Source organism: Molothrus ater, chromosome 14 (genome assembly GCF_012460135.2).
Source record: "Molothrus ater isolate BHLD 08-10-18 breed brown headed cowbird chromosome 14, BPBGC_Mater_1.1, whole genome shotgun sequence".
Taxonomy (NCBI): domain Eukaryota; kingdom Metazoa; phylum Chordata; class Aves; order Passeriformes; family Icteridae; genus Molothrus; species Molothrus ater.
In genome coordinates this window covers 7,325,950-7,339,824 of record NC_050491.2, presented here as the reverse complement: position 1 = coordinate 7,339,824, position 13,875 = coordinate 7,325,950, and the positions used below count along the sequence as shown (strand labels likewise).

General features: G+C 46.8%; 1 protein-coding gene across 1 annotated transcript in view; it reads right to left on the bottom strand.

The window, feature by feature from the left end:
• Positions 1 to 13,652, bottom strand: part of MAMLD1 (mastermind like domain containing 1) — an 81,533-nt gene extending 67,881 nt beyond the window's left edge. The window contains 1 exon segment of the mRNA XM_036402274.2: positions 13,409 to 13,652. Coding sequence (XP_036258167.1) covers positions 13,409 to 13,462 — 54 coding nt within the window. The 5' untranslated portion in view covers positions 13,463 to 13,652.
• Between the last annotated feature and the right edge of the window lie 223 nt (positions 13,653 to 13,875).

Here is a 13,875-nt window from a genome sequence, read left to right as displayed (position 1 = left end):
TGGAGTAGTAGAGCTGAATTAAAGCTAATCAGGAATTCCCATGTTAATCGGCCATCTAGCATTCACAAGATCATAAGAAGGATGATGCTTCCATTTCAAAAGACAGCACAGTGCCACAAAATGAATTACATCAAACTGGCTGAAGCCCATTTACAGCATGGTCATGGAGGAAACTATTGGAGTTCATCCACCGACATTCATCTCAGGGCATACACACTTGTAAATCAGCTCCTATTCAGTAATGAAATGTCGAGTGACTCATTCTTTCTACATTTGAAAAAGCTCTCAGAGAGAACCAAAGAGTCTTTTACTTTCATGTCTGCTTTTATAAACACTGAATTACATCTCCTTACTTCAGGGAAGCTACAATGCTTCAGAACCAGCTGTAAAAGAGAACATTACCGTCCTTGGTTCAGAGAATCCAAGGCCACCTTAAGATCCCAAATTGCTGTAGAAGGAGATTTGGAAAGATGTTTAATTAGCAGCTCAGATGATCCTCTGACCTAGCTTCCCAGTGCACAGCAAGGTGCACTGGTCTCATGCAGACATGCCCCTGAGGCTGGCCCAGGGAGGGCTGGCCCAGGGAAAGCTGGCCTGGGGCAGGCTGGCAGTGCTGCTCCGGGCACTTCTGCTGTTCCATGTGTGTCAAGGGCCAGATTATTTACTTAACATCTTAAGCAACTTCTGCAGCTCAAACTCAGCTCACGCAGCCATTGCTGTCCTGCTGGCAGTGAGCTGCAGTTTGGCCAGGTGAAAGCTGCCCTCACTCTTTCTGCCTGAACCAGCGAATTCACAGAATAAGGACAGCAGGGCAGTCATACCTTGACTTTTGCCTCAGTGTTAGCACCAGCTCACATGCAAGGGGCACATCCTGCAGCTGCACAGGGAACAGCAGCTGTGTTTCAGCCAGCTGTGCGATACCTGGGCTACCCCAGCCCTGTGCTCACCCAAAGAAAAGTCGTTCTGACAAAACAAACCCAACCAAGCCATGCCTGTGATCACAGGGAGTGCTGTTCCCTGCCACAGCTCTGCTGCCTCTGGAGAGGTGACACCAGGTGAGATCCCAGCAGCAGGGCAACCACAACAAAGGCATGAAGGGAAGAGTACAAGGAAAAAACAAGGGTTGCAAACTTAAAAGAGACAACAGAAATAAAGAAAAACAGTGCCTGGAAGTCAGTGTCCAAGGAGCACAGAACAAGTTTGCACACAGGAAGCACTTACTGCTTGAATGGAAGTCGTAGGAGATGCTGGACCTTGTGGACCAGGCACGTGAGAGATTCCAGCCTTACTGAGGCAGTTCTGGACCTGCTGCGCCTCCATCATCTCCCAGATACCTGCCCAGTTTCCTCAGCTCTTCTGTCTCCTTGGCTTTGCCCTCCCCTTGGTCCCAGCCCATCCCAGCTCTCTCTCCCCTGCCATTGCCTCCTTGCACTTTGGACCTCTTCACCTCAAGCTCTGAGGTTCTCCATGTGTGGCTGCAGCAGCCCCAGCCTGCGCGGCCGGTGCTGGCAGTGCTGGGCTCCAGCAGGATGAATGCACAAACAAACAAGCTACACTACCAACACAGCTATGCTCCTAAAGGAAATGACCACTGGATGCTATTGCATAACCCTTCTGAATAATGAACGTGTATTTCTTGAAAATACATGCCACCTAATCCCCTTGGCATTGCAGACATGAACCACAGGATGGTAATTTAAGTTAATCAAGCCCTAAGCTCCATGCAAAGTTTAACAGTTTGCTTCACTACAGTTTGAGAAGCAGATGGCAAAGCACTCAGTGGCACATTTTCTGCCATTCTTGTACAAAGGGCTGTACCTGTTTCTGTTCCAGGCACGAACACCAACAAATGGATGTTTGCTGGGCTAGCTGGCCACTGAATACCCTGAAATAACATACACGTAGATGCTCCACAGGGAGGTCTTGTGGGCAGCCAGAATTGGTCATTTCCTGGCTAGTTTGCCATTACTGCCATTCTTAGATATGATAAAATTAAAGCTACAGGCTAGCAGAAGGCTCTTTGTAAGTAATCCAGGTCTGATCTGCACAAGTACCCACATCCACAGGCAGTTCCATGCAGACAAGCAGTACAGGTTTTCTTACTCAACACCACTTGACACTGCTGCTGTAGCTCACAGTACTTCTATGTATACTGTCTTCCAAATGACTCTGCCTGGCAGAAACCAGTCTGAGGGTGGCATTTGGATTTCAAACCACCTCTGTGGACAGTCACTGAAATGCTCTATTTCTGGCTAGTTTGTGGGATGCCGGGCTGGGGGAGAGAAGAACTGAAAAGGGGAAAATAGAAATTTGTAGATAATGTTTAAGGCCAAAATGATTCTAAAGAAAGGGCAATTCAGATGGCCTAAGTCAAGCTTTTTCTAGGTATGTAGAGAGAATGGGAAGCACGGTGGTGAGCAATGAACAGTTTATCCTGAGACATTCAACATCTTCATAATTTATAAACAGCAGAAAAAAAACCCACACTTCTCCTTCAAAACAGGGAGCTGAGCCCCCAGCATGCAGCTAATGGTGGTGTGCACAGGGGATGTACTTACACTAATTGACTGGGCCATGGCCACGGCTGCCCCAAGCATTTCTGGAACCAGCATTTCTACAGCAGCACCGAGCAGAAATGCTTCACGTTTATTAACTTGTTTGGTTTTGATTGTTGTATTGGCTCCCCAATCCCAAGGCACTCAGATTTATTCTTTTAGCTTAACACTACAAAGTAATCAAATCACTCCGTTACAGCTGACAGACTGTGGGAGCCCTGAAGGGGAGGGGAGAGCGCCGTCAGAAGAAACAGCTACATTTTCTCTTTCATCCTTCACACTTGCCCTTAACTTCAGATTTGACTCATCTACATTTCTGGAATTCAAGAATATTGAACTTTAACTGACATAGGAAGTTATTTGAAGATGCAGGACTTTCACTTGAAATTATGTCTGATCTACCTCCTGGGATCAGGGACCAAGATTCACGTCTTGTAAGCACTGAAAAGCCCAAATGCACTCTCATTCTGCTTCAAGTCAAACACAAGTGTTGCTGCAACCAAGAAAACATCTTTCCAATGCTATGTAAATTCAAACCAACAAATTCATACCTAAGAAGAGGAGATGAGATGGAAGATTCAAACATGCCTTTGTGCCCTTCCATCAAACGTGCAGAATAGGTAAGAACAGGAAGACAAAAGAGATGGCTCAGAGAGTCAAGATTAATATGGAAATGGAGGAAAAGGGCATGCCTTGGGCTGGATTTTGTCTGTCTCTCTTCAGTACAATTTATTTTCAGCTTTACGCTATGCAGTATTAGAAAATGCTTAGCACACAACACTTGATGTGGAAGACAAAGAAAATTTTTTTGATTTAGATGAATTCCAATGTCCTTGTCTAATGTTACCCAATGCAAAATTAGAAAGAAATTACTGCTTGCTTGGTCATGTGTTTTTAAAAATAATTTGAATGACCGACTGCTTAAAGTATGGACAGGGTCCTCTGTTATTAAAATCCAAACAAAGTCTGTACTCAAATTGACAGGGTAAAACTTGAAGAAAATCCTCCAATGGGTTTCTTTAATTGAGAAAAACAAACAAAAAAACCCATGAAGCCTGTGAACAAACAGTCTTACAGGCTTTAGACTTAATATACCAACAATGTCAAGCATTTCAATGCAGTAGCATCAAAACTAGATATTTACTGCTTGGTAGTGAGTAACCCTTTGAAAAGGGAGGAACAAAAATTCCTTTTTAATGAGTCACCATTTGACAGTCAGAGATCAAAACCTTTTGCCTGTATTTCTGACTAGAAGATTGTATAAACTTGAGTTTTTCTCTCTGTGAATTTATTTAAATCAACACAAGTAATTAAGAAAACAAGTAAGTTAAGGTAACAGAAAAAGTGAGGTCCTTAAAAGTACCTGACCCTCAGCAAGATCTACTGGGTTACTAAAGTATCAAATACATTCAGAAACTATTTAGTTATATAAACTTGGACTTGTCAAAAACCTAATAAGATTTTAAGTATCTAGTCCAAGCAAAGTGAAATTATACTCAGTATCCATCCTGATAACCACATGAAACGAGTGATACAGATTTATTCTTAAACTAATGTGAATGTTTACATACTAATGCTTGGGGACAAAGCTACTGGTGTGTTTGGAACTTTTACAAATGTCTTTATAAAATATTGACTTTTTTACTATTGCAAAAACTTAAACCTGTGAAGACCCTTGACAGAGAATGAAACATTAAAATACATGCCTGAGCGTAGATGCCATTTTTATCTTTAAATATATTCTTTATCCCTACATGAAATTCTGAAGTTTCAGCAAAAAGAAAGATACTATAATGCCATATCAGGGGAAAAAATAAAAAATAAAAAAAATCCACCTAAGTTGGCATTACAGCAAAGAAATAAAACTGTTGTTCACAGTGAGGGATGCTTCCAGTAGGATATACCTGCCTTTATTTTGAATATAATTTCCAACAATTTGAAAGGACCCTAAAGACCTCAGCTGGTAAAAAGCACTGATTATTTATTTAACAAGTTAAGGATACTTAGTGTGAAGGTAAAGGTAAAGCACCATCATTTCCATTTTACAATGGACAATAAGAACCTAGGAACTATTTACTCTTAAAATTGCCTCCAGCAATACATACATACAGATATTCAGGCCCTTTGAAAAAAAAAATGTGGACAACTTTGAAATTAGAATAAGCATTACTCAGCCTTGGCTTGTTATATTAAAACTGATATCCACAAAAAATCCCACTTGCTCCACAGAGCTTTCAAACCATCCTGAACTTCTGACCAGTGAGAGCATCTCCAAACCTGACTGTCAGCTCAGGAACCACCCTGTCCCTCTCATCAGTCGATCTTAATTCATGTTCGATTTACTCATAGATTGGAAGTAATTAGAGTAAATAACCACTGTAACTAGTTACAGTTTGGGAATTGAGAGAACTGAAGAAAGAATTCAGAGAAATAATCTGATCTACTACTGTAAAGAGAATCAATCATCACTTTCCTTTCATTAGTCTTTTTGGCAATCTGTGTCACTGTTGTCACAAGCCTGGATAACGATGCCACATTAATTCTCCTTTTGAGAAAGGAAATACAGGATGTGACTCTGTAACTGTGTCCTACCTGACCTTGGGGAATCTTTAGGGGAAGTTTCCCATCAAATGCACCTACAGTTTTCACTGGAGGAGAATTACTGAGCTGGGCCCATGCTTTGTACCTCAAATGCACGACACAAAAACATACAACCAATCTTCTGCTTCCATTTGAAATAAACTATTAGTACATAAGCAATGGTTTTTAAAATCCAACGTTACATGAGAAATTACATTTTCAGAGTTAAAATTACATTTTTAACAAGCCTGGCTCAGAGTTGATGAACACGGTGCTGGATGACAAGACCCCTACTGCACATTTCTGATGTAAAACCAACAGCCTTTAGCTACATTCTAGCTACATTTCCCTAAACAGGAGATAGCCTGCATTTCCCAAGCCTAACCTTTCCAAAAGGAAAAAAACCAGCAACTGACACCTTTGTTGCAAATATTACAGAATTGGAAAAGAAGAAAGTCATCCCATGTTTTGTAACAGGAGCAGACTCACTCTCTTCTTTCAAGACAGCAGGCTGCTCTCAGTGTGAACTGTGGCACTGCTGATGTCACTGTGAGCAGGGACAAGAGGACATACGGCCTTTTGTACTGTTCCCATGATGCCGCATGTTAAAAAAACCCAAAACTCAAAAATCATTATCCAGGCTGGAAGAAGCCCAAGCCATCATAAATGTTTGTTTACTGCAATTTGGCAGACCTTTTGAGAAAAAACAACAAACTACACTTAGATATGTAATCCTAACCCAAAATGTCAGATGGGAATCAAGCAGAAATCATGCCATTATTTTGAGGAAACCATGAATTATTTGGGGGAAACTTTTGCTGAGATGCTTATTTGAGTGTTTCTCTGTAAGTAGATATCACTTCTATTACTGTGGCTATAACTAACGACTTAACAACACTATTTACACTAGTACTGTTGTATCATTAGAAACAACAAGATTATGTACTTTAATTCTAATGCCAGCACAATTATTTTAACACCAAGTGTGTCAGATCTGACTCTGTACCCCCTAAATTAATTTCAGAGTAGTGGCTAAATAAAATGACATACTTCTTTGTGCTTTTGTTACAACACGCTCATGTGCAGCAAACTGTGAAGAAAATGTAGTAATTAGAGGTTAAATTAATCCCTGACAGACAGGCAGCTTAGTAAAGCTGGGCCCTCTTCAGAAAACAGAGCATAAAGCCTGCCAGTCTTTCAGAATTAGGCACAAAGAACAGGGAAGATTGGCAAGTCCCTCACTGCTGTGATCCAACCGAAGGGATGGAATGCTGAGAAGTCGGTGTAAGGCTTGGAGCAGCCAATACTACCAGGCAGATCTTGTGACAAATGTGATTTAGAGCTCCAAGGGATTGTTGCTGCAGCCGCTCCAACTGCCTGATCAGGATCAACCACTTGAAATTACAGACAGTCTTTTGCCCAGCAGAACAGGCTTCTAACCACCGTGTAATCTACCTCGAGACATTAATAAAAGCCAACAATGGCATTATATTTCACAACATAACTAGAAAGTTACCTTGCTGCTTTGGATTTTAATGCAGGTAATGGGTTTCATTGCCCTCAACAGAGTAAATGTGCTGGGTTACTCTGAAAGCAATAAATAGGTAGGTCTGGGGTAGGTGTAACTCTCAAACCTGCTCAGAGTTTTGAGGTACTTAATTCTAGAGAAAAAGAAACTTACACAGAAAAGAAAAACCATGCAAGAAGAAAGAGGCAGCCAGATCATGATGATGACACCCAGTAAGTATTTATTTTCTATGTGTGTCAGCAGAGGTAAATGTTTTTCCCAATCTCTCTAGCTGTGGCACATGAAAGTAGCCAGGTTTTAAATCCATGCAAACACAGCCTGTTATCAACAGGGGGGTAACTGAAGGGCACCTGTTCAGTGCTGTGCGAGAAAGCATCTTGGCTCCTGTGCTGGCAAACCCTGGTGCAGGAATTGCAGAGGCACCACTGCCTCCATGCCCACCAGATACCTTCCCTCCAAAGGTGGAAGGCACAAGGAACAGGATTCTCCCTGGGCTGATGCTGCTGTCAAGAGATTGCCTGATGTGGGATGACACCTGGCCCTGCAGAGGGAACCTCGATCCTGCCTGCACCAGGCTGAGAACCCAGCTGGCCCTGACCAAATGGGAAGGCACGACAGGCACCTGCAGCGTGATCACCAAGAAAATAAAAAGAACCCCAAAACCAAATGGGAAACAAGCAAAGTGCCTTTATTACAATTAAGTAAAGTCAAGCAGGGAGCCTGCAGAGATTGCACATCTATTTGGAAGTGCTGTAACAGCACCAGCATTTCTGTACTACCCAGATCATCAATTATTAACAAATCAGGACATGCCTGATGGGGTACTTATGTAACACTCCTTTATCAATAAAACTGCCAAATCCCTTCAGGGAAAAGCACCGTGGCTCTCAACAAGTCACAATATGACACCTTCCTCTGGACAGGACACTCCAGTGAATTCTGGTCTGCCCCTCCTCAGTATGGCCACCCATTCCCAAAGAGGAATCCTGGGCAGCCCAGCAGCCCCTGCCAGAGGCCCAGGGTGCACCCCAGCCTCCCGTGAGCAGCAGCCCTTTAATCAGGTCAGTGCTTATCAATGGCTCATTGTAGCCATGAGGCAGCTCCGAGCCAAGGCCATATGAAATCCTGCATCCTGCTGCATCTCCCACGCCTGGGCCCCACGGATACAGCCTCCAGCCACACACTCCCTGGGCACAGCAAGTGTCCTCCAGCCAGCCCAGCTGCCTAGTGGGTAGGGAGGGCAGGAAGGAAACCCACAGCTCTTTCCTCTGCTCTTCCCTTTGGGCACAACAGGTTCTCCACAGGAGCAAAGAGCCAGGTAAAACTCGTCCATCAGAGATATACACCGAGCCCTGCTTTGCTTCCAGTCAGCTTCCCCCATCAGGTGAGAATGAGCAGGGTGCAGGCACACAACAATTCCCTGTCTGTACTGAAGGGCCTGATCCTTGAGCCCAAAATTCTTGGATCAAATCTGAGCCTCATCCACTACAAAATGGAAAAGTACTGCTAGGCTGGGCCCTGGAAGGAGAAAGCTGGGTGTACTCTCCTACCACCCTACCCAATGAACACCTTGCAGTTAACCCAGGGTGCACACCAGGGGTAACAGCTCTGAAAGACCTACTCCAACTTGGCAAGTAAGTGCTGCACAAAATAAGTATTTTCTTCTTAAAGGAAGGTAATGACTTGGTAATACTTTTTCCTCTATTTAATAAAATGAAAAATATTACCAGTGAGAAGGGCTCCCAAGAGGAATAAATACTCCTTTCAACTCATTTGAAACTTACCCCAGTCTGACTGCACTGCTCTCTGGCAGAGTAACTGGCAACTTCTGAAACCATGGCGTCACATCCTGAGAGCCACAAGCCCTGCTTATGCTGTCACCCTGAGATATACTTCCATTGTGAACTAACACGCCAGTCCATAGCAACTGCAATGAGAAATATCTACCAGAAGACAAGGACATAAAGTGAAACCTCTAAATGACAAAGACTTCAGTTTTCTGTGCAAAGCACTAGCAGTGATAATACAGAACAAGGGAAGGAGACTGTGATACAAGCACAGACTGTTTTGCACTTTCCCTTCAGCTGCTGGCAGTCCTGAAACGGGTTACACAAAGTTAAAATTGTGGTACTGATCACTGCCTGTTCTACAGGGCTGTTTTTAAAAATTAAACAGCATTTTTCTATTTCTATTTTCACTTAAAACAATATTCCAGTATCTTCCAAAACCCAGTCCAATCCTGAAACAACCCTAATGTAGGCAGCACTATACACCCAACCAGTTTCATCACGTATTTTTTCAGTGATTGCCTTTTAGGGGTGCACAACACAAAACTTACTACAAGCACATAGTGGTATCATGCACATTCGGCATTTTACAGCTGTGCTCTAAAGTTCCCCTTCAAAATTACTGGCAAGGAAGGAAGTTCTGTGTAATTTTAGCACTCAACATCTGAAAAAATTAGAAATGTCCCAACTGTTCTTTGATATGTAGAAAAGAACAGTTGAAAAACTTACAGTTGACTGGTGCTACCTAGGTTACCCATCAATGGCATTGAGACTGGTATATTATTAAGAGAGGTGTATGATGGGAATTGGTTTATTGTGCTGATCCATAGTAACCAACTCCTGTTCGTCCATCATTTATCTCTCTCACCAGCGACATATGGGTTTGTCTATTCACACTCTCAGCATTCTCTCTGCTCCAACAAACAGTCAGCCTTTTCTGCTGGGATAAGGAGATTTTTTAGTTACATCCATTATATGCGTATCAACATTTATGGCAGGAAGATAATTGCCAAAGAGCTCAGGGGGATAAAAGCTCCCTCTTTATAACACAAACCCCCTTAAAAAATCAATATTGATATAAAACAGTTCAACACAAAGCCTTGGTGTGTCTTCTGCTTCCTTCACTTCAAAATGCTGGTTTTGGGGTTTTTTTTAAACATTGCAAGTCAAACTGGAACATCAGGTAGAAAGCCTTCATAGTGAGTTACATCACTGTTCTTCCCACAGAGGATGATATAGCACTGTACAATATTAATTGTTCCTCAAAGAAGTTTGCAGCAAATGTGTCAGATATAAAGAGGGCTCCTTGGAGAGGTGCCAGCACCATTTAAACTGATTTAGCTATCTTTATTTGGAGACCGTACCAATTACTAATGAATCGTAACTTACAGTCACCTTCGCCTAAACGCTGAAAAACGCTGACACAGCCAGCACCAGGGAACAATGAAAACCTGGGGATTCTGCCCCTCTCCCTATTTCGGGAGCTCAACCTTCTATTACTCCATACCCCAGTTTGGATAAACCCATTTGTCACAGCTTCTGCACTATTTACTTCACTTTCCCATGGCTATGTACTCATAAAAGTTATTTTAAGGCAACTTTTATCAGAGTAGCAAGTAACATAGAACATTTATTGATTAAATTACATGGAACCAGTGAGTTGCACTGTACTTAACCTACAGGACAATTCAGGGATTTTTCTTACTGTTATTCTTGCCCTTGTGTTTCCTTCTGCCTCCCTAACTTTTGTCATTCTCATGAAGCCCATTATTGGGTCAGTGCTTGTCCTACAGTCACACCCAGGCAGGTTAGTGACCTCTTAAGTCAGGGCAAGAGTATCACCCTTGACACCTGGGATCATGAACTCTTGCAGTAAATTTTCCTGCATATTCAGAAATCATCTAGCACAATAGCTTCTTAATCCCGTTTTAAATCTCCAAATGCTGCGACACTGTAACATTTACAAGGGGGTCAGTAAAAAACATTGTATTTATTAAACACTCCTACCTGTGTTAAGAGGAAGTCATTAAAAAAAATTTAAAATATAACTACTACTACTAATTAATTGCCAATCCCTCTCCAAACCCTCTAACAATTACTTTAGCTTTAAAAAAATCCAAGACACTTTACAGTTCAAAATACTTTATTACAAGGGACCAAAAGCAAAGCCCTGACAATATGTGCTTTTCTGATTTTGAAGTATTACTTAAAAGGAATAAAAATAGAGCTGAAAAACCACATGTAAAAAAGAGAATAAACCTCTCAGAAAATAAAAAGCTGGATTGAATTTGAGCTGCTCAATTGAGAACATTGAACAGCTTTTCACTCACTCGAGGGCTGTTAACTGCATGTTACCTGCCTTACAGTACAGACTATTTGTTTTTTATCCCTGAGCAACAGACTATTTCCTGGTTGAGTTTAAAAACTCTGTGACGTTCCAATATCAACCCACACATGTGTGTCACTGTCAACGTCAGTCGCAGGAAAACATTAGAAGTCACCCCTTGCTAATGCTTTCCTAACATGGAATTTCCTTGTACCTCACCCCCCAGCCCACCTCCTCCTTCAGCTGAGAGCATCCTTCCCAAAGTGCATTTTTTTTCTCCCTTCTAAACATATGGCAGGGAGAGAGGACTGAAAATGGGCAGTGCCAGCACTAGATCGCTGCTTTTTTAGGTGCTCGCGTGTAACTTACTCAAACTGCTCACGCTGCCTCGCACGGGGCGAGCGCGGCCGCGGGGAAAAGCCCCCCGTGCATGGGGGCTTCCCCCTCTCCCCGGGGCGAGGCTTCCCCCGGGCACTGTCGGTGCCTCCCGCCGCTGTCGGTGCTCCCGGCAGGCAGCTCCGCCCCGGGAGCGGGAGGGCACGAACCGGGCAGCCCGTTCGGGGGATGCCGGTGCGCCGGGGGAAGCAGCACCCAGCTGCCGGGACCGGCGGGTTCAAGGCCGTTCCGGCTCCCTGTCTCCCGGAGGCACCATATGGTTCATCTTGCACATCAGCAGCTTTATTTCCCCATCAGCTCGGCCCAGAGGGGGAGCTCCGGGAGCAGCAGCCGCCCCCTGCCCCGCAGCCCCCCGGGGCACCGGCATTAGGCATTACCCAGGGATTACGGGGCTAAGTAGGGGAAGACTCGCGTTATATAACCGGGGGAGCGTTCCGCCCTCACGGCGCTCCCACAGCCCGCCCTCCGCCCCAGCCGGGGCGGCCGCACGGCGGCGGGGGGGGGAGCCCGGCGCCTCCCTCCGCCCCCGGCCCGCGGAAGGGGCCAGACGCAGTTAATCCCCCCGCTGGCGGGGCGGGGGAGGCACCGCGGGGTGCCCCCGCTGCCCGAGGAGGAGGAGGAGGCGGAGGAGGAGGAAGGCTCTTCCAGGAGGCTCCTCACAAGCCGCCGGTGCTCGCGGCGTTCAGCGGCTTCCGACGGGACGAGGCGAGACGAGACGAGAGGAGCCGGCCGCGCGTCCCCCGCACGCCGCACCGGGGACCTGCCCGCCCGACCGCGCCAGGCCGCGGCTCCGCGGCGCCTCCCGCCCCGCTCCCCGGCCCCGGGCTCCGCCGCCCCCCCGCCGGGAGCACCGTGGAAAACAAAAGCGGCCTTTTAATTTATTGTTCCGGGGGGGAGGCCGGAGGGGGCGGGGGGGGGGCGGTGTGAAAGGAAATCAAAGCCCGTTTTCTTCCCAGAAACGGCCGTTCTCCCCGGGATCCCTCCGAGTCACCCTGGTGACAACCCCCCTCCAGCCAAAGACGAACAAAAGCCACGGTGCCCCCGGCACCGGCGCTCCTCCGGGCCGAGCAACAGGCCGGGAGAGGCGGCGGAGGAGGGACCGGGAGGAGGGACCGGCTATTGACGGGGGAGAGGGGCAGCCCCTGCCCTGGGGGGGGACGTGGGACCGAGCCAGCGAGCGCCGTGTTTACCCTGCCATTGCGCTGAGCCCCGATCTTAACCACAGCATCAGAAACCAAAACAGTTTAAAGCGTGAGTCAGCACGCGTTTTGTTCACGCGTTCTGTTCCGAGCACACGGACGGACGGACGGACGGACGGACGGACGGACGGCAGCAGCGCCCGCACTCGGGGCTGCTCCCGCACACGCGCTCCCGCAGCTCGGGCTCAGCGCCGCGCTCCACGCTCCCGTCAGCAACAACCCAGGGCTCCTTCGGGGCTCGGACGAGCCTTTTGTTCACAATCCTGCCTATCGAACGTGCGCTTCAGGTTCCCAAAATAACCAGGCACGCGGCTGCCAACGCAAATACCAGGAATTATTTAAAAAATGATACTAGAGGGACCACCGCTAGCCCCTCCACGCGTGACACCCTGCCGGCGGAGTCCCCGGGCGATGACGGGTTTATCCTCCCCTGCCTGTCTGATCCAAGTTTAGCTGGAAATCCCCGGACGATGGCTGAGCCGGCCCGGCCGCACTGACACGAGAACCCGCGGGCTGGCGGTGCCGGGCGCACCGGCGGGTCCCCGCTCCCGCTCGCCCCCGACAGCATCCACCGCCTCTTCCCGCAGCATCCAGCGGCTCTGCCCGCAGCCCAGCGCGTCACCACCCGAGCAATGACACGGAAACCCTCGGAGCGTCCCCCGCTGCCGCGCACTGCCTGCCCCGCCGCCGTGCCCGGGACCGCACCGCACCGCAAATCACCTTCTTCACCACCATTTTAAAGCCCACGGACCCCCTCCCTCCTGTCCTCCTCTCCGTGGTCCGACTTCAGCTCTGACCAGAATGGAGGGCGAAATTCCCCCCTCAAGTTTCTGTCCCCTTTCCCTCCGGCGGCCCCGGCACACGGGACCCGCGGGCAGAGCCAGCCCAAGGTGGGCACTTTCTTGAACCGCCCCTGCAAACTTTCCAGCCTGGCTGCGACCGTGCCGAGCCCGGTGAGCAACTGTTCCGAGGGTGTTTAAGTCCTTTTAAACCAGCTCCTACTTTCCCAGCCCATATCGATTTCAAATGCTACTTACTGGAATATGTGGCTCCATCCGTGGTGCTTCTACCCGCTGGGAAACCAGCAGCATCTTGGACTGGGAATCAGCCGGCTTTTAGATCCACTTTGGCTGTATTGAGCAAACCCAGCGCCGCAGAGGACTCGCAGCCTGTTTTCTCCTTTTAGGTTCCAGACAAGTTCATCCTGGCGTTGCAGTTTGCTAATGATTCACTGTCTGTCTCGATCTGCTCACTACATTTCCATCAACCCACAGCTTCCTCACTTAGAAGGTGGAGTTTGTGGGGTTTAAGTTACTGATAGGCATATCTAAGTGCTGTGTCACTCAAAGAGGAGGAGACACACACACACTCACACACACAGCCCGCACACTCACACACACGAACGGCGCCAGGCTTAAAGGGGAAGTAACACTTTCTTCTCTACAGAAATTGACACCTCACAGATCCAAGGATTTAATTTTTTTTTCTCCGTGCATGAAGGCGA